This window comes from Vicugna pacos, chromosome 7 (genome assembly GCF_048564905.1).
Source record: "Vicugna pacos chromosome 7, VicPac4, whole genome shotgun sequence".
NCBI classification, from domain to species: Eukaryota; Metazoa; Chordata; class Mammalia; order Artiodactyla; family Camelidae; genus Vicugna; species Vicugna pacos.
The window spans coordinates 57,988,625-58,016,423 of NC_132993.1; the positions used below are offsets into that span (position 1 = coordinate 57,988,625).

At 44.0% G+C, this 27,799-nt stretch overlaps 1 protein-coding gene across 8 annotated transcripts in view; it reads left to right on the forward strand.

The window, feature by feature from the left end:
• Positions 1-27,237, forward strand: part of ICA1 (islet cell autoantigen 1) — a 141,096-nt gene extending 113,859 nt beyond the window's left edge. For 5 of the 8 annotated variants that reach the window (XM_015242015.3, XM_015242016.3, XM_072964926.1 and 2 more), the window contains exons 9-15: positions 280-377; positions 2,567-2,619; positions 5,277-5,339; positions 5,452-5,484; positions 14,654-14,923; positions 24,665-24,754; positions 26,973-27,237. In XM_015242015.3, the coding sequence (XP_015097501.1) occupies positions 280-377; positions 2,567-2,619; positions 5,277-5,339; positions 5,452-5,484; positions 14,654-14,923; positions 24,665-24,754; positions 26,973-27,094 (729 nt within the window). In that variant the 3' untranslated portion in view covers positions 27,095-27,237. Of the gene's footprint in view, positions 1-279; positions 378-2,566; positions 2,620-5,276; positions 5,340-5,451; positions 5,485-14,653; positions 14,924-24,664; positions 24,755-26,972 lie in introns of those variants that run through there. The other 3 variants (XM_006207599.3, XM_015242019.3, XR_012074472.1) reach the window with 2 other exon arrangements.
• The last annotated feature ends 562 nt before the right edge of the window (positions 27,238-27,799 follow it).

A 27,799-nucleotide genomic window follows, 5' to 3' on the forward strand; every position in this document is an offset into this window, starting at 1 on the left:
GATGGAAAATAAAGTTAGCAATAGCCAAGAGGCCTTCTTTTGAATAACTTATCACAAAAGGGAAAACATAAATCTAGTGGCAAAACAACTCTGCTGTAGAAGCCAGTGTTTCTTGGATGGGCCTGAGAACATATCAAATTTCGTTCCTGTCTAGTTGATTGGTTCAGGGTTCCCTCCCCAGACCTCTAATTCAAGGTTTGATTACTGGGACCAGTGGCAGTTGAGTTTTTCATGGATCGCTCTTTTTCTTTTGTTTCCCTTTCCATTATTGTGATTAAGAGCTTACAAGGCCCTATGAAAAAACTGGTTGAGAAAGAAGAAAGGAAGAGGATTGCGCAGCAGGAAAGTGCGGAGGCCGCAGGGGAGGAGCCCAGTCAGTAAGTCCTGGCTCCTTCTCTTGGCAAACCTTTCTCCCCACAGGTGAGGGCAGAGTCCGCGGGGGTCTCGGACACGGGGTCGTTGCTTCATTTCCTTGCGTCTCCAAGTAGATGTGGTAAAACTGAGGCCAAACTAACCCCCACACACGTTCCTGCTAGGCCGGGCTCACTCATGCCCGTGAGAGGCCCGTTTGGGGATCTTAGACGGGATCATATGTGAGGAGTCGACTGGGGCCAGAAAGGGAAGAGCCCCGGTGCTCCCTGGGCCTGTGTCCTAGGGCCTCAGCCCCAGCTTCCTGCTCTCTCGGGGTTCTGGCCCCCATCTGTTCCTCTTGTCAACCCCACTTACAGAGCCCGTCCTAGCCAGGAAGTCCCCGGCTTTCCTCTCGGAGAAGGAAGTCACCCATGCAGTTGCCTCACAACACACGCAGTGCTCAGGTGTAACCGTGCAGAGGGTTGGCTTTTGACATTTTGTTTGCTATGTGCAGACCTTCTGTTTTCTCCTCTGTGAAGCAGAGAGTGGCTTTGAGGGCAGGAAGTGACTCCTCCATCTTCCTTTCTGGCCTCTTTACAGAGAAGGTGCCTCCTGTCATTTTAAATACTGAGCCGAACTTTTCAACATGCACAGTGCATGATTCCTAATTTCACAGCACAAGGAGGACATTTAAATGTGAACCCATGTCTTTTCTGTGGATATGTCATGGCCCACGGGAATGGGGTTAACCTTGAACTGGCTGACCTGGGAAAGCAAATTAGACTACCCAACCTCCATTCACTTCTCCTTTTTCACACATAAAAAAATTACATGACAATCTTGTGGGAAAATAGGCTTATATTTTTATTGTGTTTCTAAGGTTTCAGCTATATCTCTTTTGTCCAGCAGAAGTATTTATTGCTGACATTAGCCCTTTGTAATTTTAAAGCAAGTAGTAGAAAATGTGTTTAGTGCAGAAGGAAGACAATTTTCTACTGTAGGAACAACTGTAGAATGTGATCTGAGTCTAGTACAACTGACTATTTTTAGGGGGAAGCAGTTTAACCTATTCTTGGTAATAAATGCTAATACTTGCTACCATTTACTGAGCACCTGCTACGTACTAAGCACAATGCCAGGTGCTTTATTTATGTTCTCTCAACTCATTCTCATGATAACCCTCTATGTCATCAATGTAGGCATTTCCCTGGCGTGTAAATGATGGAAGTGAGGCTCAGAGAGGCTAAGGAACTGCCCCCAACCCCTGATGTAGTAAGAGGCAGGGCCTGGACTGAGTCCTAGCACCTTCTTTTCACCATGTATGTTACTGCAATCAAAATAAAGCATTAGCTTTTACTCAGAGAGGAACCACCCAAGATTGTCTTGATTCGTTTTGATTAATTTCATATTTCTTCACTATTTTAGTATGTGACTTCTAAAAGCTCAGGAATTATAATGCAGTAACTATTTGAAATGACAGTGCAGATGTAGAACTTTGTTCAGCAATAGCAGGTACAGTTGAACCACTGTGCTCAGAGGGAGGTTCAGAGGTACCCGCTGAGTCTCTGCCATGATCTTCCTGTGCATTGTAAGGGTTCAGGAGGCGCTGGGCTTCTGGATTTCAGAGTGATCCTGCTTTCAGCCTTGCATAATTCAGCTACCCTCCTGAGGTGTCCTCTCGTGCAGCACCAGGAATCAGAATAAACACCTGCTTGCCCAACGGCTTTTTAACTCTGTTTTAAAATTTTTTTTTCTTTGTTGTTGTTTGTGGGTTTTTTTAGGGGGGGTAGGTAATTGGGTTTATTTATTTATTTTTAATGGAGGTACTGGGGATTGAACACAGGACCTCATGCATGCTAAGCACGCATTCTACCACTGAGCTACACCCTCCCCCTATTTAACTCTGTTTTTAAAAGTGATAACTGTAAGTGTCTATCTTGGTTATACCTAACTGCCTACCCAGATATTTAAAAAATATGTGCCTTACTATAAAACCAAACTCAGATATTAAGATACGACTGCCCAGCCTCAGTACAGAGACAGGAGAAAGCCAGCAAATTATTTCTTCTTCAAAATATATGTAGCATGCAATTGACTATGTGTTCATATTGTGTGTGTGTGTAAGTACAACAATAGATATTGTACAGAAAATCTGGCTCTATCATAAGTATAACATTTTCAGAACATTACTAAACTGTGTTTTTTTAATTTTAAGGTTAATTTCATTAGAGGATGAAAACCAGCACAAGGAATCCTCTAGTTTTAAGAGTAAGTTTTGATTTTTATTTAGAATTACTTTTGAAATACTGCTGCTCAGTAGCCAGCTTGTTTTTGTTTGTTTGTTGTGTTTTTGGTGTGTGTGTGTGTGTGTGTGTGTGTGTGTGTTTTGGCAAACTCCTTCTAGGCCTTTTTTCTTTTTCAGCTGAAAAAATTGTATATTAATTTGCTTCCTATCGTTTCAGTTTTAAATTTTCAAATATCAGTGCTGCTGACCCTATAGCATTATTGAGAGAGGTTGCCTATTTTGAACCAGAAAACAGCATCATCAGTCGTTTCAGCAGTTCCCGTTGAGGGAGCATCCACAGTTGAGAGTTCTTTTTTTACAACAGATGATAACATTTCTGCTGACCATTACTAGTTCTGTCATTTGGGTAGAGACAGTTGTGATGAGATTACGGGATGACATCGGGCGAGCTTGATTTTCACCGTATTGTGGGGTCGATGTTGGCTGCAGTTGGGAACGGCTGGGAGAGCTCAGACACCGCTCTTCCAGGGCAGCCCGGGGCCTGCTCCGTAATGAGTGACACCAGACCCTCGTGTGGTCGGAAACAGGATGAGGGCGTGGGTGGACAGTAGAGTGTGCTGTGGACAGCTTGACAGCTACTCCTGCCTCCTGCCACTACTGCCAGCTCTTTCGTGGGTGGTTCTCTCATGAGGAGCACAGGGTATGATAAAGGGTGTTGGAACTCATGGGATGTAAAGCTGAACCTTTCATTAGGACTCAGATCCTTGAAGATGCAGGGGAAAGTCTTATAGGTGATAGGAAGAGAGCTAAGATTACTCTGCTCTGCCCTGCCCTTCACTGGGGCAGCCTTTCCAGGAGACAGGAGACGGCAAAGTACACCCTGGGACTCCCTGTCTCTTCCGTCCTTTCCCTTCACACTGTCTTCCTTCCTTCTTTTCCAACCACTTCATCGACTTCGTTCTTCTCCCACTTGACTGCTTTGGTTGCCTTTCTCCCAGCTGTCTTAGCTGCCACCTTTTTGCTTCTCCAGCTTGGCTTCATGTCATCCTTTCATGCTTATACTCCTTCACTCACTCACCTACTTGTGCATTTGTTCAGCAGATGTTTATTGAGAACCGCCTCTGTGGAGGGCACAGCACAGGGCTCTGGGCGTATAGTGGTACCCCAGACATACTCAGAACCTTCCTGGATGGAGTTTACAGTCAAAGGGGAAGCAGGTGGTAATCTAGTAGTTACACAAGTAATTGACCAAGTCCAACTTTGGTGAGAGCTCCCAGGGCGATGGGCATGTGTGATAGGGAGACCGCACCTGTTGGAGAGCATCAGGGAACTAGCTAAGTCGAGGCTATTGCAAGACCTAGCAAAGCAAAAGAAACAGCCTGGGTAAAGACTGTGAGCTCTGGAGGGCCAGGAGAAGGTCAGAGGAACAATATTCTAGAGCGGAAGGGAGGGAACAAGCAGTAGAAGAAGGCAGAGGCAGGCTGACCACATAAGAACTTTCTGACTGTACTGCCCTACCCCCTCCACCCTCAGTATCCCTTGGGGGTCAACAGCATGAATCCTGTGGGAATCTAGATAACTGAATAGAAAAATTTTCATCTTGTGGGATAATGTAAATTCCAGTTTATTATATTTGTATTCAAATTACATAAATCACATATTTAGATGATATGTGACAATATAGGGGGATCAGATTTTCTCTTTGTGCAGTATGTTCACTTGCTTGTGGTATTTGCATAATATTTTGATACTGCAAATGTTGATTACCTTGTTTTATGTATACATAGAATGGAATCCATTATAAAGAAGTGTTATCTGTCTTTCATTCTGGCACCTGTAGAAAGTCTAATGTACATATGAGCAAACCAAGTTTTAAGGCTGTTCTATTGTGTGTATACACACAACATGCTTTATTATCTACAGCAGTTTTTGGTTCACAGCAAAATTGGGTAGAAGGTGCAAAGATTTCTCATATTCTCCTGCCCCCACACATGCATAGCCACCCCCATTACCAGCATCCCCCACCAAGTTAAACCACCGTGAACCAACACTGACATATCGTTATTCCTCAAATTCCATTGTTTACACTAGATACTGTGCAGTGTGGTTTTGACAAATGTATAATGATGTGGATCCACCACTACAGTGTCATACAGAATACTTGCACTGTTCTAAAAATCCCCTGTGGCTACCCCTATTCATCTCTCCCTCCCCTCAGACTCCTAGCAACCACTAATCATTTTACTGTCTCCATAGTTTTCCCTTTTCCAGAATGTCATGTAGTTGGAATCATGCTGTATGCAGCCTTTATGGATTGGCTTCCTTCACTGAGTAATCTGCCCTTTTATTTTAGCCAGTCCCAGTGGCTGAGTTTCATTAGCACCATCAAGTGATAGTCAGGTACCTAAGTCATGCCTTTGCCCATGGAAAGAGAACTGTTAGGTCAATGTCATATAGTTTTCTACCAAACAAAGCAAGGATTCAGGGCTGTTAACTGGGCATTCATTGAGAGCCAGCAGCTTGAATAAAATGTAAATCTGAGGACCCCTGCTTCTGTATGACTGAGTTTGTAGATATCATTTTTTCCTGAAGCCGTGTATTTACCTTACACTGCATTAGTGTGTGAACACACACACCATTTTGAATTGGTGATAACCAAGTGCTTGTGTTATATTTACAGCTGAAGATGGAAAAAGGGTTTTATCTGCCTTAGACAAAACCTCTACACATAATGCATGCTCAGGTAATCTAGATTAAGGAAAACAACTCAATTTTAGTAGTTTGACTCAAACGCCTTACAAGATGAAACTGACTCATAATTTTCTTTTCTTTCCCCTCCTCAAACGAACCTGTAGATGAACTGTTAGACATGAAAACCGAGGAAGGTGGTAAGATTTATGCATTTCTTTGGGGTTATAACTTTTTTACTATTTTAATGCTGTTTTACATGCAGGCAAATGTAATTTTTATCTTTTGAATAGCTTTGCATTCCCAAGCAATTGTTTGTAAGTGACTGTCATTTGTCTTTATAAGTGACTTTAAATATGCCCGAGCCCAAATAGTATGCTTGGATTTGCCATGATTAATATAATTACTTAATGTTCAAACTACTAAAGCTAAAAGTTACTGGTTTAGATGTTGTATGCTGGAGTAGACAAAAAGCATGGCTTTCAGAATCAGACAAACCTGGAATTGAATATGGTTCTACTGTAAGTGATCTGTATGGCCTTAAGCAACTTGCTTCGTACTTACACTCTTTTAGCCTCAGTTGTTCTCATTTGTAAATTGAAACCAGTAGCAACAATCTTGCCAGGTTATTGTCAGGACTGGGGATCAAGTCTGCAAAGGGTCTTTCACTATCTCTGACACAGGGACACTCTTCAAATGGTACACAGTTGAGATGAAAGGACTAGAAATGTTGCCCTGCTGGTATATGGTGCTTCTCTTCACTGAGCTTAGTTAAATGCAGTGGGAGACTTTGCCTGGCTAGGTCCCACACCCAGACCTAAAATCATTTACTAAATAACCCACCATGAGAGATTCCAGAACTATGATTTGTTCTGGAACGCGTATTCTTAAGTGATCCCAAGAAACTGAATGTGTTCAGCTTGGTTAATGTCTTTGCTCTCCATCCTACCAAGGGTTTCCTTCTCCTGATTTACCAAGAGTCCAAAATACCCCTGAGAGTCTCAGCCAAACTCTAGAGCCCTCCTTGCCCTGGGTGACTGGCACGCAGTCTTCCCTGGTCTTACAGGTTTCTTACAGACTAGAAACGGCAAAGATCATCCTGCCAATTAACTAGGGCTGACAATTTTTCTCTACTCAGTCTTTGCTTGATTTGGATTTAATTCCCACAGTGTGAGAGGAAGAGAGTCTGGAAAACAGAGGACATTGGTTAAAGTTTTTTCGAAATTGGAAAGGCAATAGAACTCTAGCATGAAGTTTCCAGGGCTTAAAAAACAAACAAACAAAAAAGGTTTCCAGAGTTTAGGAATACAAACTTGAGGGCAGCAACCCGCTTTCCTTATTAATTTCTCATTCCAGGCAACACACTGCAATATTTCGTGAATGTCCATGTGTATTTTATCAGAATGACTACTTATTTGTAAACATTGAAATCCCACTAGGTTATGAAAGTAAAAAAGCAAATTGTTAATATAGATTGCCATTACATGATTACATCGCCTAAGTTTTCATGAAAACATTTCTCCCTTGGCTTAAGGATAGAATATTTTGATGAAAGAAAGTTGTTTTTGAACAAATTATTTTTTGGAGGGGGACATATTTCAGTCTTATGAAGGTAAGATAAAGATATTAATATAACAAGTGATAGGTACCTACCACCTAATTTTAGCAAGTCTTAACATTTAAAAAATTATTTATAATCACACATAAACTTCAGCTATTTTAATGGAAAGGTGGTTATTTCTCCTATTCCTGACTTCTTGTTTATATCCTTTATTCTTTGCTTTTATCATCTTCCTATTTAATTTCATTATTTTAATAAACATAATTTTTGAAAGGTGATATATTCACATTGGTACAAGAAACAAAAAGCTAATAAAAACGTATAAGTTAAAAAAAACCACCACCAACAGACCTGTCCTTCCCATTCCTGCCCTCACTCTCCTCTCTATTCCAATAGTGTTTTAAGTCTATAGTCTCATGTTTCCCCACTTCTTACAAAAAAAAGGTTCTTGGTTTTGGATTTTGACATTTTAACTTGGTGGTAATGGTACAACACTAACCCACTGTCCATGCATTTCTTCCTAGAATTAAGTCAGAAACACCACTGCCCAAGATTCAGGCTTGCTTTCATGACCTCCTTCTAACACGTATGATATTTTCCTACTTACTTTAAACAACTTTCACACCACATTGGTTTATAGTTACAACCTTTGTTTCAGAGACTAGCAGCTCATATCCTTTTTTTTTTAAGCACTCAATTTAAATCTAAAGATAAAGAGATGAATGTGCTCTTCTTCAAAATGTGTTCTTGTTCTCAGGCAGAAAAATTGATTTACACATTTTCTTGGTTAAATGCAATCTCACATCATTTCTCTTCTCCCTTTATCACTGCCAACCCACAAAGCCCTTCCTGAGTCACGAGCCATGCTTTCCCACCGTCTGCCTCTCCTGCGTCGCCAGCCCCGAGGGTAGCATCAGCTTAAAAATTAACATGGCCCCGAGTATAAAAATATTCTCTCAGTGCACAGAGAACTTGCAGTGACTGAAGAAAAGAATACTCTTAATTAGTTGACTTCAAAATGTGTGCCCTTCAGAAAACTGCCAGAAGGCCCAAGTCCTGAATTAAAACACTGATTATAATATGTAAGACATTAAACAATCAAGAAATAAAAAGAGTTTAATCCAGGGAGGGCTGCCTTTATAGGACTGGGGGGCTGTAAGCTCTGGCACCCTGCTGCTTGTGGGCCGGTTCACTCCCAGTGGTAATTCTGCTCCACAAGTCCTGGCTAAGCTCTGGTATAATATTATCAGAGAGCAGCCCCTTCTGACAACAGCCAGGACACAGTTCTCCAGGAGCCGTGGCCCAGAAAATCACTCCAGCTCAGTGTCATAATGAAATGTGTTTTCTCCTACTAAATAGATAATGTAATGAAAAACCAATATTTGGCCAGTTTATAGAAACATTTTACGTGAGAAAAGAAACTGACATTTTGAGATACTTAAAAGTGGCTCTGAAATCACCTTGTGACCACATGTGACAATGCTGGCCTCAATGCATGAGTTATAACATGTAGAAGTTTTGTGTTCCTCAAAGTTGGGCCAAGAGAAATGACTATCAGATACATGAACAGAATGTGGTGGAATAAACCTGAAGGGAGTTCTATGAATTCAGCTCACCTAATAAGTCTCCTCACTTGGCCTTACCCAAAAGATCCCTCTATAGGACAAAACTAACTGAACCAATGTAACAATGTTTTAAGAGGCCATATTGGAATTAAACTGTTTGTCTTCGGCTGCTGCTTTGGTTTCTACTTCTGATCCTACATTCTGGCCCAATATCAGAATGATGGAGAAGCTCCCTCAGTAGCTCCTGCAGGTCTGGGTGAGAAGCTTTAGCAGTGATAAACGTGTCTGTCCCTGCTCCCAGGGCACCCCCAGTCATTCAGAACCATCTCCTGCCCTGACTCATACATGGCTGACTAGGAATCTGACTGCCTCCTCACAGGCAACGTGGCAAATACTAAGCCCGTTATCTTTTCTGTTGAACTTTCCCTCCAGTGTCCCTCCCTCAGTGTCCCTGGATAAACTGCTGGCTTTGTTCCTTTCATAAGATACTGGTGCGCTTTTAAAATTAAGTTCTGTTCTTGCTTGATCACTCTGTGGTATGTAGTGTTCTGTGTAGATTCACGCCTGCTCCAAGTGTCCAGTCTTCCGGTAGGATTGCTTGCTTGTTAAGCTCTAATGCTAAATGGAGGCACAGGCATGGGGATCATCAAAATGTGTTTTCTGAGTGTCTATTCAGGGTCTAGCATCGTTGTTTTTTTTTTTTTTCTGGTGTGTGTATCCCAGAGAGTGGGTGGGGTGGATTTTCCTCCATCTGCTATTATTGTCCATGTCCTTTTTTCACCAGAAGGGAGTTTTTAGAAGCAGTGTTATTGAATTCCAAACAAGAATAATCTGTTACTTGAAGACTATTTTTCTTGTCAGACAGTTTTATAAGGTGGTTTCCTACCCGTCTTTCCCCTGTGCTGTCTTTTGGGTGATGTGAGGATAGTGTTGGTGTTTGGGGTTTTTCATGTGTGTTTCAAGTGTGTGGCCTTTACGATTAGTCATAATGTTGAAAGTGGGGACCAGGGAGCAAACCAGAGAGCCTTCCTGTTTCACACACAGATGAGGAGAACTTCTGTGACGTTTCTCTCTTTGTTTTCCTGAGCTCTCATTTGGGGTCTGTGTAGGTCTGTTTCCATCTTCTGTGTTCCTAATTTCTGCTGAGGTCATGAAACTCAGTATGATTTCAAAAATATCACCTGAGTGGGCTGTCATAAGTTTCCCACACTAGCTCTCTGTCACCCACACTCTGTCTGAACTTGAGAGCTTCCTCTGAATGTCAGTTTTCACTCATTGAAAACTCATTGGGTCAGAATCACCACACTTCCTAGGGAATGTTTTCGCAGAGGCCTGGGGGTTTTATTTTTGAGCCCTGGGGCAGGACAGGGCAGGGCAGCCACTCTGCTGTAGTGCCTGCAGCCGAGGGCTTTGCCTGGGGGTTAGTGGAGCCATCTGACCTTAGAAACCCTCCAGACTTTATGAAAACTAAAATACTCATTTATGTATGAGATCCTTAAGAGGCCCTGAAGTGAAAACAGGGTGCTGCACTACCAGGGTCCACAGCCAGGTAATCTGTAACTAATAAAGTATATGACCTTGAGGTCGTCTAGCCAGGGTGTCTTTTCCCTCATCTGGAAAATGAGTTAGAGAAGATAATATATAAGATTCCTTTCAGTTGAGGACAAGTCTTCTCTTTGGGTATCTCATTGGGAGAAAACAGCAGGTTCCCCAACAGGAGGGCAGGAAAGCATGTTCAAAGAATGGCAAACAAGAGTTGTGCCCAACTGTAGGCTTTGCTGAAGGCAGGGTTGGTGAGCAGCTGAAATTAGAGCTTGACTCTGGAGGTCCTGATAAGGAGTATTACTTCACTCAGGAGTCAGAGGGAGCCATTGAAAGTTTTTGAGGAGGGGGTAATAACCCCTCGGCTGAACTGAGCAGAGGTACACAGCGGGAGGGTGCCTTTTATGGAGTGCCAGCGGGCTCGCCAGTGGGCAAATCCCAAAGGGCCCCCAGTCAGGAGTTTATCATCAAAGTTCAAGAAAGAACTTGGAATTAGAGACGGAGATTCCCAAGTGACATTGGAACCAGGAGAACAGGTAAGATCTTCTAGGCAGAGAAGTGGGGAAAAGAGATACACTGGCTTAGAAGGAAATCTTAAGGGCAAACAGAGTAGGAAGAGGCAGCAGGGAAAGGTCGTCAAGGAGATAGGAGGACATCCAAGAGAGGCACTTTATGCGGACTCCCAGGAGATGACAGCGTGTCCACAGTGGGCCATAGTGCAAAGTTCTACAGAAGCGGAAGCCTGAGAAAAGGGGGTTGGAATCTGCCATGAGGATCTTACCATTAACCTTCAAGAGGGCCCCTTCAGTTTAGGGTGGGGCCCTGAACCTGATTACAGCCAGCCAGAAAAAGAGCGGTGACAGAGTAGAGTGTGTGGCTGTAGATGGAAGAAGCTACAACAGTAACTTGACAGGGTGTCAGGGGGCAGACAGCAATATCAGGGGAAGACTGACTTCTGTTGGGATGTGCATACATCCGAGGTCAGGGAGGAGCCTTAGAGAAGGAAAGATCACAGATGCTGGAGTTGAATAATGGTAGGGAGCACAGCAGGATCCCCAAACAGGGGGACAGCATAGGGAGGGCTGAGCTCAGAAAGAAAGAGGGATTGCAAGGAGGGTCGTAGACCTGGAGGCCAAGAAGTGAGAATTTGAATATGTCATGTCTGTTACCTTTATTTTTGTAGTAATATCTGTGGTTGGGTTGTCTGATGGGAAGATAGGCGTGGAGACTTGAGAACTAGCAAGAGCACAGAGGAGGCTTGGAATAGTATCTGTGGATTTGGCACCTGTGAGCTCCACCACCTTTGTTCATCCTTTAAGACAAAGGCAGGTTGGGGCTCCAATACTTGCTCATCTACACAGGTGGAAACTCCAACCTCAGTCGTGGCTCTCACCAGGCTTCTCCCAAAGAGCTCATCATATCCCTGTGTATGCCCCCATTTTCTCACAGTAGAGTTGAATTATTTCCAAAGAAAATGATAGCATGAGTCTTAAGAGCCAACTGACTAGTGTTATTTTTCAAGTCTTAGCTTGTCTGGTTACAGACCTAAACCTGTCCTTTTCTACTTGTAATTAAGTTTTTCTTGCAAGTTATGTATAGTCTTTTCAAGCATCTTAATTATCAGGGCAGTAATTGGGAGGTTTCCCTGTTTTCTAGTTCAAGTCAGTGCCAGTTTAAATGCTTTTAGGTAAGTAATGTGTTTTCTTAAGAGAGAAAGTATCCACAGTACAGCCTACTTTCACTGTTAAATAACCAGGACACTAAGTAATAGGCCAAATTCAATGGTAGACTGCAGACTAAATCTCTGTTTAGAACTAGCTTTAGACCACATCATCCTCACCATGGGTCCTTTTCTCATGTGATCATTACGTTTCAGTTTTACAGGATAGAATATTAGTCAGAAATCATTAGATCGGAAGTAATAGAAACCCTTCTCTAAATAGTTTGACTTTAAAATAAAAAGAAAGTACAAGCCTGTATGGATGTTGGACCATGTAACTGAGGATGCACAGAAGTGGACTGGCTTCAAGCAAGGCTGCATCTAGGAGCTTAAACAGTATTGTTGGGATTCTCTTTTCAACTAAGGAGTTTGTAAGCCTCTCTGTTTGGCTCCCTCATCACCTGGAGCCTCAAATCTGCATCTTTTGAACTTAGAATCCTGAAGGAAGAGAGTTCCTCTTCCTCACAGCTTCCACGTACCAAACCCAGTGATGCCTGTGGCAGTGCCCATCTGTGAGCCAGTCACCACGGCCTGAGAAAGGAGGCCTCTGGCCAGCTGGCCAGCCTAGGTCACGTGTCCACCAGGGAGTGGGTGACAAGGCATCTTAAGTGGTGTCTCACCAGGATCAGGCAGAGGAGGAGTCTCCCAAAGGGAAACTGAAGAGGAGGAAGGGGTTGCTAAGTTAGCAAAACCCACAGAAGTCTACTCTAAATGTCGTGGCACAAAATCCAAACATTAAACTCAGAGCTAGAGCTTTTCCAGTCTGTGGTTATTTTTGAAAGGCTCTCAGGGTGTCTTATTTGTTGTTGCTTATGTTAGTCATGACCTTCCCTGGACTGACACCCAGGTGACACTCCAGGAGGGCTGTAGTGTGACTCCGGGAGGAGCATACATAATTCCCAGTGCTCCTTTAAAGTCCTCTGTTCCTCTAGGGGCTATACGTGGACTTGAACTGGTTCCAGTAAAATGGGTTTGGTTCAGCAGTCATCTGATTTCAGCCAGGCCAGAAATTAAACCATGAGAAAAGGTTTAGGCACTCTGGTCCCAACAGAAAGTAGGAAGTACAGAAATTTGTAAAGTTACTATATGTAAAGAGGGTGACACTAAGAGAGTGAGGGAGGAAGGATGCCTAGGTGCATGTTGATGTACACACCCTGTCCCACCAGGGTTCCTTCCTTGGTTCACAGAAGTGGGCATCTCACCTTTTCTGCCCTGACTTTCCCACCACGCACAGGCCTAAGGGTCTCTTGTTACTACAAAACTATCTCAGAAGCCCATTTAATAAAGTTCCATTTTCCCCGTCTTCTCACCACCACACCCACAGGCTCTCTCTTGATTCAAATTTCTATGATAACACAAACAAGATGGATGCTTAAATTAGACCGTTGTCTGATTAAAGTGATATTTTGCCACTATATTTAAACCATAGTGACTGGAGAGTGACTGACTCCTCCCTTCCCTGTTGTATTGTCAGTCTGCTCAGCACGTCAAAAATCCCCTCCATCTATAGAGCTTTCTGTAAAGTGTGGTTGAAAATAGATGCAGTAAAGCTGACAGAGATAAGCTTTATTTAATTCTTAAGTGAAGACTTTTTTTTTATTAGCTCATATATTTGAGGGAAACCTGTTGGTCTCACTTAATATGACAGTATCAGCATTGCAGTCTCGCTCAGAGAAAACATAAATCACGATTGTTCCTTGTCTTCATGACTTACAACAAAAAATGTTAGCAATTTCCAAGTGCCAATTAGATACTACAACAAAGCCACAGTTAATAACACCATCCGTTCTTGGTTTTCAAAATATGTAGAAGACTCAATGAAAGGTTATAGGATTTCTAATAGTAATGCCCCCATTCTACCTATATTCACTCTAGTATTTCGTCAGTGTTCATGTTGTCAGAATAGATCTCTTCTTTAAATTCTTCCTTCTGGAAAGGCAGTGAGGTTTCAGGCGTATTTCTTTTGATCTTCCTGACAATATAGCAAAGTGGCCATTATTAATGTTACAATTTTATAGATGAGAAATCAGAGGCACAGAGGGTCTTGCTGAAGTCACACAGCAAGTATAGGATGGCCCAGGGGCCCCCCTCTGGTCTGGTGCTCACTCCAACCCTCCAGGGCTGTGTCTTTGGCCTGTGAGGCTCATCCTCTTGTGATTCTGTGATTTGCCCCATTTTCCTGCCATTCTTTCACTGCTGCTCTCAGGCAAACCAGATATCTTTTCTTTTCTTCATGAAGTTGGGTTGTATATATTGTAGGGCCAAGCAAGGAGAACAGGCAGCTCATGCTCAAAAGACCCAAACTCCACAATGGCTTTTAGGTAAGGGGTTTTCAATGTGAGGTTAGGGGTGTGGGTTGTAGGACACACAGTTCTCTGATTACACAATCCTCTGATAAGTTGATGGTAAGGTAACGGTTGATGTTTCAGGAATGTCAATCTTCAAACTTCTGGTTTCAACCCATCTATGTGCTGGTGGTCAGTGTGCAGTGAACTTCCACCTGATTGGGGTTTTAGTATCTGCAAAACAACTCAAGGATATGGCTCAGGATACCATCTATAGCCCTTGAGGAGGAACTCAACTCCTTGACTTTGTTTTATGGCTAGAACTATTATTTTATCTTGTTTGATTGCTTTCCTTTGTTTTTGTATTTTTTAAACTTCTCTTATTAAATTTGCTCTTTGGAAATATGGGAAGGCCTAGGAAGCTAAAACTTTAATTTTTACAAACAAGAGGTGAGGGACATGGAGAGGTCTGTCCCCAGAAAGGCCTCATAGGGTCTTGCTCGACTTCATTGGGACTAGAAATTTAATTCTGTAATTTCTTGAGAGGCTATAATGGGATTCATTTATATTTTGATTAACTTATAAAACAAAATCTATCCATCACCCCGTCTGTCCCATCTCAGCCGCTACTGTATTTATTCCCTAGAGCCTGGGCCCTTGGTGGTGATGTGTTTTGTGCTCTGTTACTTCTTTCAGCTTCCCTGGGCCCAACGGCAGGGACCCTGGAGCATGAAGGTGCTGACAAAGATGACCTGCTGCTGTTGAGTGAGATCTTCAACGCTTCCTCCCTGGAAGAGGGAGAGTTCAGCAAAGAGTGGTCCGCTGTGTTTGGAGATGGCCGGCTAAAGGAGCCAGCGCCCACTGTGGCCCCAGGAGAGCCAGATCCCAAGCCCCAGACAGGCTCAGGATTCCTTCCTTCGCAGCTTTTAGATCAAAATATGAAAGACTTACAGGCCTCGCTGCAAGGTATGTACTACAGGGATTGAAACAGGGTTTTCTGGTTGGTTCATTCTTTGTTACTTTTTAAAATTCAAAGGCCTATTTTTCCTTATCTTTTTTTATGTTTTCTATTTGATATCCAGTGTCCTTTTTTGGGGGGGTGTATTTTTCTTCTATATTCAGTGACTTTTTAGCTGAAATCTCAGAATCACATTCTGGTTTGAAGGCGCATGTCAGAGTTTAAAATCTATTTCTTCTCATAATTTTCTCCCCATGTTAACATTTCCTATTAATGAAAGGCTAGAGGGGTGGTTCTTAGTCTTACTGTCGTATCTTGATTTTAGATGTTTTCATAGCACACTTGAAGGATCAGATTGCTTTCACAGTCATGGCGTGTTGACTTGGCCATCCCTGCCTGACCATCGCCCTAGCTGAGTTCTCCCATAGACTCATGAGGCCACATTCTCTACATTTCCACAGACATGGAGCTTTCTGGGTGCCTTTTCCCAGTGCACCCTGGCCCACCCCTATCCTGAGGATGCCCTCAGCTCCGTTGTTCCCATTCTGCCTGAAACACATGGCCCAACAGTCCCCTGAAGCCCGACTACAGCAGAAATAGAGTTTCCACACTGATCAGAAGTGGTTGGCAACATTGGTAAGGGTTCAAGGTGCACCGAGCTCTCAGGCAGCCCACATGCTGGTAAAGAATTGCTGACGTGAGCTTGTTGATTTAGAGTGCAAAACTAACCCTCAGGTTGAAATTAAAATTTTTAAGTTTGAATTTCTAAACAAACAGACCTTGGGAAGGAAACCATTTTCTTAATATTTCATCACATTTTTCCTCCTTTCATGTCCCTTTAATTGTAAGACAGGAATCCCTGTTGAGAAATTCTCAAATTGTTTTGATTTTTCCATGAATTAGGCTATCTCCTTAATAAACAATGTGTTTATCTGGCACTTAAAACTGAGAACAAACAGCAGAGCTGGAATGATTTAAGCAATTATGGGCTATTAAAAAAAATATTCAGGTCTTTGGAGCTGAGATCATGGACACAGCAAGAGTTGGTGGGCAAGACCCGAAGAAAAGTCTTCACTCTTTTTTATGAAATACGTGCTTCCTTTCAGCTTCCTCTTTGAGTCCCATTTTGGAACCATCTTATTTCTTCTCCGTAATGGAGTTAGAGATAGGACGGATAAATGCCATCAAAACTACTTCTCCGCCCTGAGTTTCACCACTGGGTTTCACCACCTCCTTTGTCGGAGCCCCAGATGAGCAATGGTGCCAAAGACGGGGTTTCACCCACACCCACCTGTGGTGGAGGCGCTAACAAGGCGTGGGAGAGTCGGGAGAGTCAGAACCAGGATCCGCAGCTCAGAGCTCGTGGCTGTGGGAGACTCTCTGGCTGTGCTGCAGGATGAACCCCACTTGGGCGCCCAGCTTTGGAGACACCAGGGCCCCTGCTGCCGAACCAGAGCAGTGGTGGCCATGCTCCTACTTAGCTCCAGTGGCCAGGTGTCACTTTTGCAAGTGCCCCACGCCAGCAGCTGAGAAGTCAGAGCTGCCTGCCCTCTTCCTGAGCAGAGGGAGTGAGAAGATCTCAGCTCAGGGCCCAAAGGCACTATCCGCAGAACTCCACCCGAGAGCTATGACAAGTGGCCATGGGCTTTGCACTTCAGCCTTTCCCCACGTCCAGGAGAAAGGCATACGACCACACTGGGTTCCAAGGGCAGAGGTGTTCTGAGAACTACAGCAAGAGATGCAAGCTCGCAGTATGGAAAGAGAAAGAGGTACTACAAAGGGAGGCTGTTTATTTCTCAGGCAAACAGAATCTCACCAGAGGTTGCCACCCTAGTAATACCTGAGCAAGTTTCTTATTCATCCAACAAATATTTATTGGATCCTTCTGGATGCCAGGCACTGGAGATTCATTGGAGTACAAAACAGACCAGTCTTCTGCCTTCCCGGAACTCACATTCTAATGGAGAGAAGATAGTGAACAAGACATGTAATAGAAAAGCAAATTGCATTGTAGGTTAGAAAGTGACCAATGATACGAAGAAAAGGGAGAAGTAGAGCCAGAGGTAGAGCATGTCGGGGGAATGCACGGTAGGTCAGGCTGCAGGACTAAATGGGATTCTTATTGAGATGAGGTTTGAGCAAAGACTTGCAGGATGTGAGAATATTAGCCATGGAGCTCTGGGCAGGGGGAACCTCTGTGCCAGCGCCTAAGGGAGGACGTGTCTGATCTGGTCAAGAGTCTGGAGGAACAGCACCGAGGATGGAGCGAGGGGAAGAGGCACTGGGAGAGGAAACGGGCGGGGCCACACAGGACCTTGTAGCCTTTGGAAGAACTTGGGAACCATCACAACATCACAAGACCAAGGATGGGCATGATCTGATTTACCATTTGAAAGGATCATTCTGGCTGCTAAAAGTTTCCTTCCCTCTGCTGGGGTTCTATCAAGACCAATGTTAAAGAAGTTATTTTATAACCTCTGAATTATCCTATTTCCCTTGCACACCAGCAGCTACAAATTGAATGTCTATGGAACTCAAAAGGACAGAAAAAAGGTGGAACCTAAGTGTTTGAAAGAGGAAGCGCATTCAGCTTCTACCACATCTGCAGATTCCCAGCAGGCGCCCCACCCCAATGCTGCCCTCAGATTCAGGGAACCTTCAAAACATATGTGTACAAATTAAGGTATGGGCTCCCTGCTTCAATGATTGATCGATCATGTAATCCAGCTGTAACTATATTCTGTGCTTTTGTCAGGACTCCCCCCAACACCCTAAAAAAAAGAGGAAAAGATGGATGTTGGCTGTAGATTTTTTCCATTTTTCCATTTTTTTCCCATGGTCTAGAAAACCCATCTGTATACATGAATTGCAAAAGCATCTAAATAATTGTTAAACATTTGACACCTCATATTGGAACTGCTTCCCCTGATTATCCAGATCATCTCAAAAATGAAATTAAATCAACCACTGAAATAAGTCAGTGGTCATGGAGTAAATAAGTAACTAAGCATGGAGTAGAAAGGCTCATTGGCACACTAGCTCAGTGAAACACAGTGGTGGGGAGTTCAAAGCCAGGGTTTTATTCTGCAGACTCCCTTCCCTGCATTCATTCCACAGCAATTGGTCAGGCCACTCATTCTCTAGGCCTTTGCCTTGTCATCTGTAATACGAGGTGTTAAATTCACTAAAAAAATCTATCAGGAGAGACCCAACTCATGTGAAGGAGCCTTCCACCTTTCCACAAGTGTTATCTTCTTATCCCTGGGTTAGTCCCCACTTCAGAGGTGCTGAGGTCTAAAACCGTGTGATTCTGTGACTCTGCCCTGTATAGCTGGTCAAATAACAAGAACCAGCACTCTGGTCGGTATGTGCTCTGTGCCAAGCACTGCCACGTGTGCTTTACTTGTGTTGACTTACTTCATCCTCACCACCCACTTCTCGGGCAGGTAGTAGCACCATCTCCATCTTATCGCCTGGGAAACGGGGCAGTAAGTAATTTGATCATGGTTCTGGTAGGAGGCAGGCCAGATCATGAGCCTGAGCCACCTGACTCAGGAATCCTTGCCTTTCACTTTCTCATTCTATTGCCTCTGAGTACCCCATCTCGGATGGCAAACGTGATTCCCCGCCGGGTTCCCTCACGCCTTGTCTTGGTTGTTCCTGGAGGAGCAGGACTTGTACTGACTGTTGGCGAGGTGCCAGGCATTCTGGCCACACACAGGGACCGGGCCACCCCGTCGTCATGGGGGAGGAAGGTGGGTGTGGGAGGCAGGGTTCGTGTCAACCACAAAAGTTGAATGATGTTTCAGAATAGAATATATGAAATTGGGATTGTCTACAGAATCTTGGCCATGTTAGCCGTCGCCGCAGCTCACTCTAGTGCACCCATGCTCAGTCTCACCAACTTTGTGGCTCTTTGGGAGGTCCAGGCGGAGCTGTGTCCTCAGGGTCAGAGTGTCCGGAGGACTCGGTGTATGGCTCCAGGCCACAGCTGTAGGCATCCCAGCGTTCTTCCACACTCCACAGCCCCTCTCACTCCCCACCCCATTCTCCTCTGCCTCCCTCCCTCTCTTCTTTGGCCTCTGTTCCCCTTTGCTCTGGGGAAATAGGAAGGGAGGTTTAGTAAGAGAACAATTATATCTTCCTTCTCCCACCTGCTTCAGGCTCTCAGGGAGCAAAACAAAGGAACTTACATTTAGGATCAAGTTGTGCTGAAAAATTTGAAGGAGTTAATTTTAGCTAGGATTTCTCAGAAGTTCCCAGTGTGATAGGGGCTGGGGTTTTTGTGTCCTACAGTGATGATAAAATTGTACCTTCCTGAGGCCTCTTAAAGTGAGTGGGAGGGCCAGCCATAGAGGCTACGGAGACAGAGATCAGGCAAGGCTGATGGGCCTCATTCGACGTTCTTCTAATTCCCTGCCAACATCCAAAATTTAATTGAGAAACAGACGCTGATACTGAAAAGATAACCATCTGCTCCAAGTAAATGCACCGGGACATCTTTTAATTTAGGATGCTGCAAACCAAAGTTAACAGTCTTGTTCCAGATTCTCTCAAACATACAACCCTTTGTTCCTTCTGGATATTCTGTTGTTTTATCCAATTCCCAGGTGCTCTTGCCATCTGGGTGGGTTTCCATTTAAAGCTAATGTCAAGCTTTGCGCTACCTCAGACTCACCTCTCCTTGACTAGGGCTCACCTCTTGCTGTTTCTGGCTTAGCCTGACTCCAGGTAACTGATATTTCTGGGACTCAAATGGAATAATGTGAAGGAAAAGACTGTGGGCCACATTTGAAGACAGTTTGAGCCCACGGCGTGAGTCAGTGGCATTGTTTGTTCCAGCAAAGAAGCAGCACTTTGTAAGCCTGATGAGACCCATTCCCAGGCCTTGGCTATCTGCAGAACCTAAGTGCCCCCATTAGTCCTTAGAAGGAAACCTAGTGACCATCAACTCCACCCTCACGTTATAGATGAGGAAATTAAGGGACTCCAGAAAAGTCTTGTGACTTGCCAAGTTGTGGTTTTATCCACCACCCATGTAAGTCCTAAACTCCTCAGCCTGGCTTACAAGGTCCTGTAGGGCCTGACCTCATCGATGCCCATACCTCCCTCACCTTTACTTAGCATGACTTAATGACATTGTTCTGCTGGAGAACCAGGTACTATGTCTGTATGCTGGACTCCAGTGAGCCCCACTCTCCCACCACTGGGCCTTGGCATATGCTCTCCCATCTCCTCCAAGCACTGCACCCACCTCCACACCCATGATGCTTGCTCTCCTTGGCTGATGTCTCATCCTTCAGGTTCTCAGCTTTAGTAATGTTTCATCCACGGACTCCCCCAGCAATCAGTGTTTCATGTTTCTACCCTCCATTCCCTTTACACCCAGGACTTAATCATGCCTTTTATTTCACTTCACTGTAAAGTTGGTTTCATTTTCTGTCTGCTTTAGATTGTCCTGGGCAGGGCCATGTTTGTGTTGCTCACCATCATATTTCCAGAACATAGCTCAGTGCCTGGAATATAATAGATGTTCAAAAAGATATCCAGATGGATGGATGGATGGATGACAGGCAAGAAGGGAGGGAGAAATGAACTGACACTGCATCACTAGATTAGAAGAAAACAGTCCTATGACGGTCTCAGGGGTTGGTCCTCGTGTCTGCTGAGTTATACAGAAATCCAGATCCAACTTAGACTTACTGAGGGCCTGCTCTTTAGCCTCTGTACTCCCCAGTTTCACCTACAAGATCCCATTTTAGCCATACAACAATCTAATGAGGCAGAAATTTTTACCCACTCTTTGTAGGTACGGAAACTGGGGCCCAGAGAAGGTGTGGACGGCAGGCTAGTGGTCTTCCCACTTTCCCCTTCAGGGCCAACCCCACCCCAGAGGGCCCCAGGCTGTGCTCGTCAACATAGCCCGGGCTTTTGCTCTCCCACTTAGTGAAATTACATTCATCATAAAGTGCTGCTCTGGGTGGTGGTGTTTTGGCTTCTCTTGCTCCTCAAGCTGGCCAGTGTTATTTCTGGCTGATTTATATTTTCCCTTATGTAAGTAAAGAGGGCAGAATGGCTCCAATAAAATTTCCTATGTGTTTCCAGCAAAGGGGTAGCACAGTTGACATATCAAAGTAACTGGGAGCGAGGATAGTCATCTTGTTCACAGAGCCCTCTGCGCACTCCCGCCCCCACCCTTCACCACCCGTCTCCTGACACAATTTCTCTGAGATGGGGAGACGTCTTTCCAGCCACACCTTCCTGGTAAAAAAAGCACCTCAGCCAACTAACACCAGCTAGGGAACAGTTGACGGCAATTACCGGAATATTAGCAACACCAAGTTCTCTTTAAATAGCATTTTTTTCCTGACAGAAGCCAAGACATTTGAAATCGGGCTTAACATTCCATCCATAATTATGCTCACTAATTTTTCCTAAAAAATTCCCAAAGTGAAATGAGTGAGGGTGAAATTGCTGCTCAGCTTAGTATTAGCTTTTTTTTTTTTAATATATAGCTGGTGTCACAGCTGTACCATTTTCTCCCCTCATGCACATATAGTCAGATAGTCGGACATGCTTAATGGCTGTTCTGAGGAGAGACTGTGACTTGGCAAACTGGCTGTTGTTTCTGCTTCACACTGTGGGACAAGCGAACAGTGATAAGTGTGTCTTTGGGGAACAGGTCGGCTTTCTGCAACATCTTAATCCCGAGAGGGCAGTGTCTTTATGCTCATCCTCGTCTGTGTCCTCCGCTGCAGAGAAGCCCCCAAATCCACACATTCTGGATGTCTCTTGCATGGTTCATGACTGTTTTAGGTGTGCAGTATTCAAAACTCCATGGTTACAAAGGAATCTAATTAGAAGACATTTATTGTCTTTATACAGAAATCTGCCATAATAATCCTTTAAATAATAGGCTTAAAAATACAATTTGTATTTCTGGTACTTTAAAAATATGACTTGATATGCAGACATTTTATTTATTTATAACTATTCGGGAACATTCCCATTACATAAAGTGAGGGGAGCTCCGTTTTGACATGTAGATTTATTTCTGCCTCCTTTAGGAATGTGTTCCATTTTATACTGTGAAAAAGACAGTGCTTGGAACCTACCTCTTTTCCACTGTTCTCTGCAGCCATTTTTTTAAAAAATGAATGTTGTACATATTTTTGAAATGGGAAGAATTATCTTGCTGAGTTCCCACTGTATCAAATGGCATTCAGAGATCAGAGAGGGGTTGACTTCCATACCTCTCCCCTGGCTTTCCTCTGCATGAGTACCAGGTTCTCTTTGAAAGTGTGAGCCTCCCTGAACTCAGAGAGCTCAACAGGCTCAAGGAGTTTAACGCTGCAGGACTTGGGAGGTGGGGTCTTAAATGCAGACGCCTCTGTTTCTGAGGAGAGCCTCTCCTTGTCTCTGGCACAACCAGGATGACCTTGGTCCTAAAGAAGATGGTGACCCTGGTAGCCCCTTGGGGATCATCTCTGGCAATACCTTCCACACTTAGACTTGCATGACAGTCACTGAGGGTTTGCTGAAATGGTTTCCTGGGCGCCACCCCAGGATGCTGGTTCAGTAGGTCAGGGTTGTCCCGTGAACTTGCATCCTAACCAGCTCACAGGTGATGCCTACTGTGTGAGCACCATGCTTTGAGAACCACTGCCTTAAAACATTGAGACCAGGTTGCAGGTGCTGTTGGAAAGGTTGCACAGGCTCTGCCAAGCACAGGTGGGTTTTGAAGACTGGTGTCCATAGAGTATTGTAGGGAAAAGAGTAAAATTGACCCAGTTAGATTCTACCTCTTTCAGCTTTATTTGGCACACAATGGAACCACAATTTTAACTTTCCACATTTACCATTATTTTGTGTGATTTGGGTTTAGAAGGAAAATGCTCATGGTCCAATTTTCTAGGAACCAGAGAGGTTATGTTACTCCTGGATTACTCCAAATACTGGTCATTTTTTAAAGCTGCTTTCTTAAATTATAATTTACATACCATGAAAACCACCTGTGGTAAGAGAACAGTTCAAGAATTTCTAGTAAATTTATATTGTGCAACTGTCACCGTTGTCTAGGGTTAGACCATCATCCCAAAAACTTCCCTTAAAATCTTGTGCTTTTTGTGTGTTGTGAAATATGTTAACAACATGTTCAAGTTTTCCAATGAATAACAGTATTTTTGTTTAATGAAAATATGTTTTCATTATTTTAGACCCAATAAATAGGTCACAGGTCATTTCATTTGTCATTGGTTAGCCTTCATAGAGATGTCTGTGTGCAATTTGCCTAAAGTGGAATAATTCAACCAGTGAGTATCAGAGCATCTACTGTGCCAAGTGTTGCTTTGCCATCTCTTAAAATAATGCTTCATATGTGTACTTCTCCTGGTTTAAAGAGTTCTTCAATAGTTTATTTTAATTTCAACATCCATCATGTGCCAGGAAGTGCAAGAAAGGATGTAAAGATGAATACTACATGGTTCCTGCCTTCAGGGGGCTCACAGCTCTCGGAGATGAGCCGAAAGTATGAGCTAATAAATATAGTATGAGTCTATAATTAAGTCCCTCATTACAAATCTTAGAATGGCAAGGTAAACAAACAGCCTTAAATCTTATCATTTTGGGGGCATGTACTGAGTGGCTTTCTTGCTCCAGAAATTGGCTTCAGCTGAACTCTGTCATTCAAACATGATGTCACATGAGGACCTTATCAGAGACAAAACCTTTTCTGTAGTAAATACTGTGACCAGAGCATCCCAGTGAAAGGATATAGTTTTAACCATTTGGACCCAACAATGAATGATGCATCATCGGATGGTCTGAGTTTCACAATGAGAATCAACAGTGGACTTTGTCCACAAACACCTGCCTATACTGCATTAAGTATATGACGGAGCTCACTGAAGAAACAGTTCCCTGTCTCATTGAAAGGATGGGACTTACACAGGAAGAATTAAAGCAGATGTGCAAAGAAGCCTATGGTAAAGTTCTAAATTAAATGTCATGCCAGGACATCCAGCAGAGACAGTAAATGCTTCAGGGAATGAGGCTTGCTTCCCCCAAAGCAGGATTGCTGAATGCTTCTACATCATTAGAGGCGGGCAGAGCACAAGGGGGCGTTTCAGAATGTTGGCTTAAACAAGATAAATGCCACCATAAGAGCGTGACATCAAGGTAAGGGAGGCTTTCTTTCCCGTCATATATTTGGACTTGATTGCCATTTATCTGTGTTAACTCAACTTCTCAGTTTAAATTCACTGCATAGAAAATAGACTGGATCATATGGGAAGTGGAGAAGGCCTGCCATTTACTAGTTCTGTCGCTGCATTTAATGGCGTTCAGGTTTTTTAGCTTTCCCCATTTGTGACAGAAAAACAAGGCACTTGAGTTTCTGGAACATTACTGATAATCTTTGGTATGACTGTGAAATAATGTCACTTGGTAAGAAAAATAGACATAAAGCTAAAAGCAAAAATACTTTAACTTTAGCAATTTCTTGTTTGCTTTTCAAAATGCAGTCTTTCTCTTAGTTTTCCATACTTTTGAGTTGGGCATGATTCTGTTTATCTACTCTCCTCTAAAACGTAGTCCAGTTATGAGGAACACAGGAGAAGGGTCTTTGCACACCACCATCCTTCTCTTTCCTGGAAGCTGCCGTAGTTGAGAACCATGGGTACACCCCTGCAACTAGGGGGCTGTGTGACTGCTCTTCCCTATATCTAATGACCTCTGGTTTCGAACATTAGGCTGGTCAGAGAGCAATGTCAGTCCCACTTCTCCTCCATGGCCAGCACCAAAGGCAAGCAGTCCAAATGACAGCAGCCCTGCACTGAAAGGTAATGCAGTGTTCTCTCCCCCTTAAATGATAGTTGTCTTTCTTTCCATGGGCCTAACATGCTTTTCTGTATTTCTTTACTAATTTCCATTTGAGCACCTTAGGTTCAATGTATAAGGGTGGAGAGTTTTGCATGATCCCAGAAACTAACATTTTGACTGTTTTTCTGGTTTAATGTCCTAATTCATAATTCCCTTTATCGCATTTAATGAGGAGGAATCACACATCTGTCTCCATGTGACTGGGTGCTCCCCAAGATTGAGTGGCAACAGCAGGGGAGGAAAGACCATTGAGGTTTGCAGTCTTCAGCTGAAAATACCATTGCCTCCACCAGACAAGGCATTTGATTAGTGCTTTTTTTGCAAAAAGCCAGGTGTCTTCGTTGTGACTTCGTGTCTTCGAAGACGGTGTCCTCGTCGTTCTTTCCCTTGAAAGAGGGCCTTTCAAGCTGGTGAAATCTGTTCTCTTTTGAGACAGAACATCTGCCTACCTGAAGATCTCGTCTGTTTTTGCAGTTCACTTGCTCTCTGCCTTTGGTCATCACCCACTCTCCCTGTGCTGACCACAGGAAGTTAAAGGAAGTGTCTATTCTGTTATCATCAGAAAGCATTCCCTTGATGTTCTTTGATGTGTTGTGCAATTAGTTGCACCTGGTTTTCCCTTCGACAGTGACAGCGGAGGTCTGGGGAATGTAAGGACTGCCCCAAAGTGCAGTCACCTGAGGCTTCACAGCAGGGCAACACCCATTCTCGGAGTGCAGCAGGGCGCGGGGGTGGGGGGGCGCGGGAGGTGAGCAAATGAGCCTGTAGCATAGTTTCACTGGCACTGTCTCTAAGATGTTTTGATATTCTCTATCAAGAACAGACTAATCCTCCTAAAATGGGCTTGCCCCATACAATTTCCTTGTGTGACCTCCTACGTAACCAAAGAAAGACAAGTTGCTCCCTTTTTTTTTTTTTTTGATTATTTCTCCTCCACCCCCACCAAGCTATATTGAGATCTCTGAGGTCTCAGTTTTTCATATCAAAATAAACCAAATGTTTTGGGGGCTAACTGCACATAGTATGCAGTTTATGTTACATAGTAGTAACTTTCATATTACTAACTAGTCTTGCGTGCAATAGCTTATCTCTGTAATAGATGTATTGTCATCTCATAAAGTAATACATCTATAAGAGATTTTGAGGAAGAAAAGACAAAGGGGGGAGAATCAGAAGTATAAAGTGATGAGTACACTCTCTTAATGTTTTTAGTGCCATTTTAGTGGAAAGGTCAAAGGTTCTGTGTATGTGGGTATAATCCGATCAGTACTCTCCTTCACTCTCATATAGCCACTTTTATTTAGCAACTTGTCCTGCCAATATTTTTTGAGACTCTTTTCAACCAGATGGCCAGCACATTCCTAGCTACTCTCAGCTAGAAAGATAACCTGTCAGAGACATTTTCTTCATGCTTTTGATATTCCCACCTGTTGGAGAAAGAAAAAAAGCATGGGTCACCTAAGCCAATGAACCTAGATTCTCATGTGGAATGATTTATAGAAAGAAGAGCCTCCAACTTATTTAGAAATCACTTGTATCAGGTACTTTTTTGAAAATGTTCTCATCTGGAAAGTAATTGGGCTCTAATCGTGCCACTCAGCAAGTTAGGGCAAATAGTTTGGTGAAAAGAACAGCTGAAGGTAGTCCTCCACCGAGGCTGGAGTGTGAGGGGGTGGGGGTGATACAGAGCCCAGTGGGGAAGGGGAGGCACATCCCAGGCCCACTTCCTCTGATGGCAGAGGGTTGAAGAAGGCAGTGACCTTGAGAGAAGAAGGGCAGTCAGGCTCAAGTGCCAACCCCTCCTTCTGGACCTGCTACTTGGAAGGCTGAAAAGAGTGACCACAGTCGTCCTCTTGACCCAGCAGATTTGACAAGAGTCCTCCAGTGGACACTGGAAGGCACCTTGCCTTCTTAGTCATTCAGTCTGAGTTCTGAAATGAGTCTGATACTTCCTGAGGTTGGGAAGCACAGGGTCTGGGATCTCAGGCAGCTCTGTGGGGTTTGGTCATCCACTGGGTGTGGGGGCAGGTGGGGTCAACACGAGGGCTCACTGTTCACTGGGCTTTATCCAACTGAGCGCCTTCCCTTTTCAAGATGAACCTGGACCCACCCACGTGCAGCATGGAGAGGTGGGTGTTTGCAGGGTGGGTGTGCTGATGCCTTCTCTTCTCTCCCCAGAGCCTGCCAAGGCTGCCTCGGACCTGAATGCCTGGTTCAGCCTCTTTGCTGACCTCGACCCGTTATCAAATCCTGACGCTGTTGGGAAAACCGATAAAGAACATGAATTGCTCAATGCATGAGTCTGCGCCTCCAGGAGGGAGCCCACAAGCAGCGACTTCTCCTCCACACACCACAGGGCTAGCAGACATAGGAAGCGATCAGTATGCTGTTTTAATATTTCTGTGCCATTTTAATAAAATGAAAGGGTCCAAGGCCCTGTTTATATTGGTATAATTATTTACTCTTATTTGGTATAAAGGGTTTAATGTGTTTCCTACGTGGACCTGACAGTAAAAGATTGCCTAGGAGCGGTTTCCAGGCCGGCCACACTCCTGCTGAGGTCTGCATGGTGGCTGCGGATGTGTCCGCGGGCTACTGTGAGGCAAGTTCAGATCGTAAACCTACGTTGTGTTAGGTTTGAAAAGGTGTCCTACAGCCTCAGAGGCAGCAGGAGGCTAGTGAAGCTCAAATGCCTCCTCTTGTACCCCCTGCCTCTGTCCTCCCTAGAGGGGGGCTGCAGGGACACTCCCTCTTCCTGCCAAGCCACCTTCCAGCGAGCTCTGGATAAAACTCCCGCCAACCAAAGACACTCCCTCGCCCCCTGCCCGCTGGGCCATGGGCTCTCTTGCGGGCGGAGGGGCTGGACTTGAACTCTCCGCACAAACCTTTCTATGGACAGCAGCCATATCTGCAGATCCCACTGTCTCCTTTAGTCCTCTACATGGCTGGAATTTAAAAGCATGTATTTCTGGAGCTCCTGTGACATTAACTGTTTTTTGGTTTTT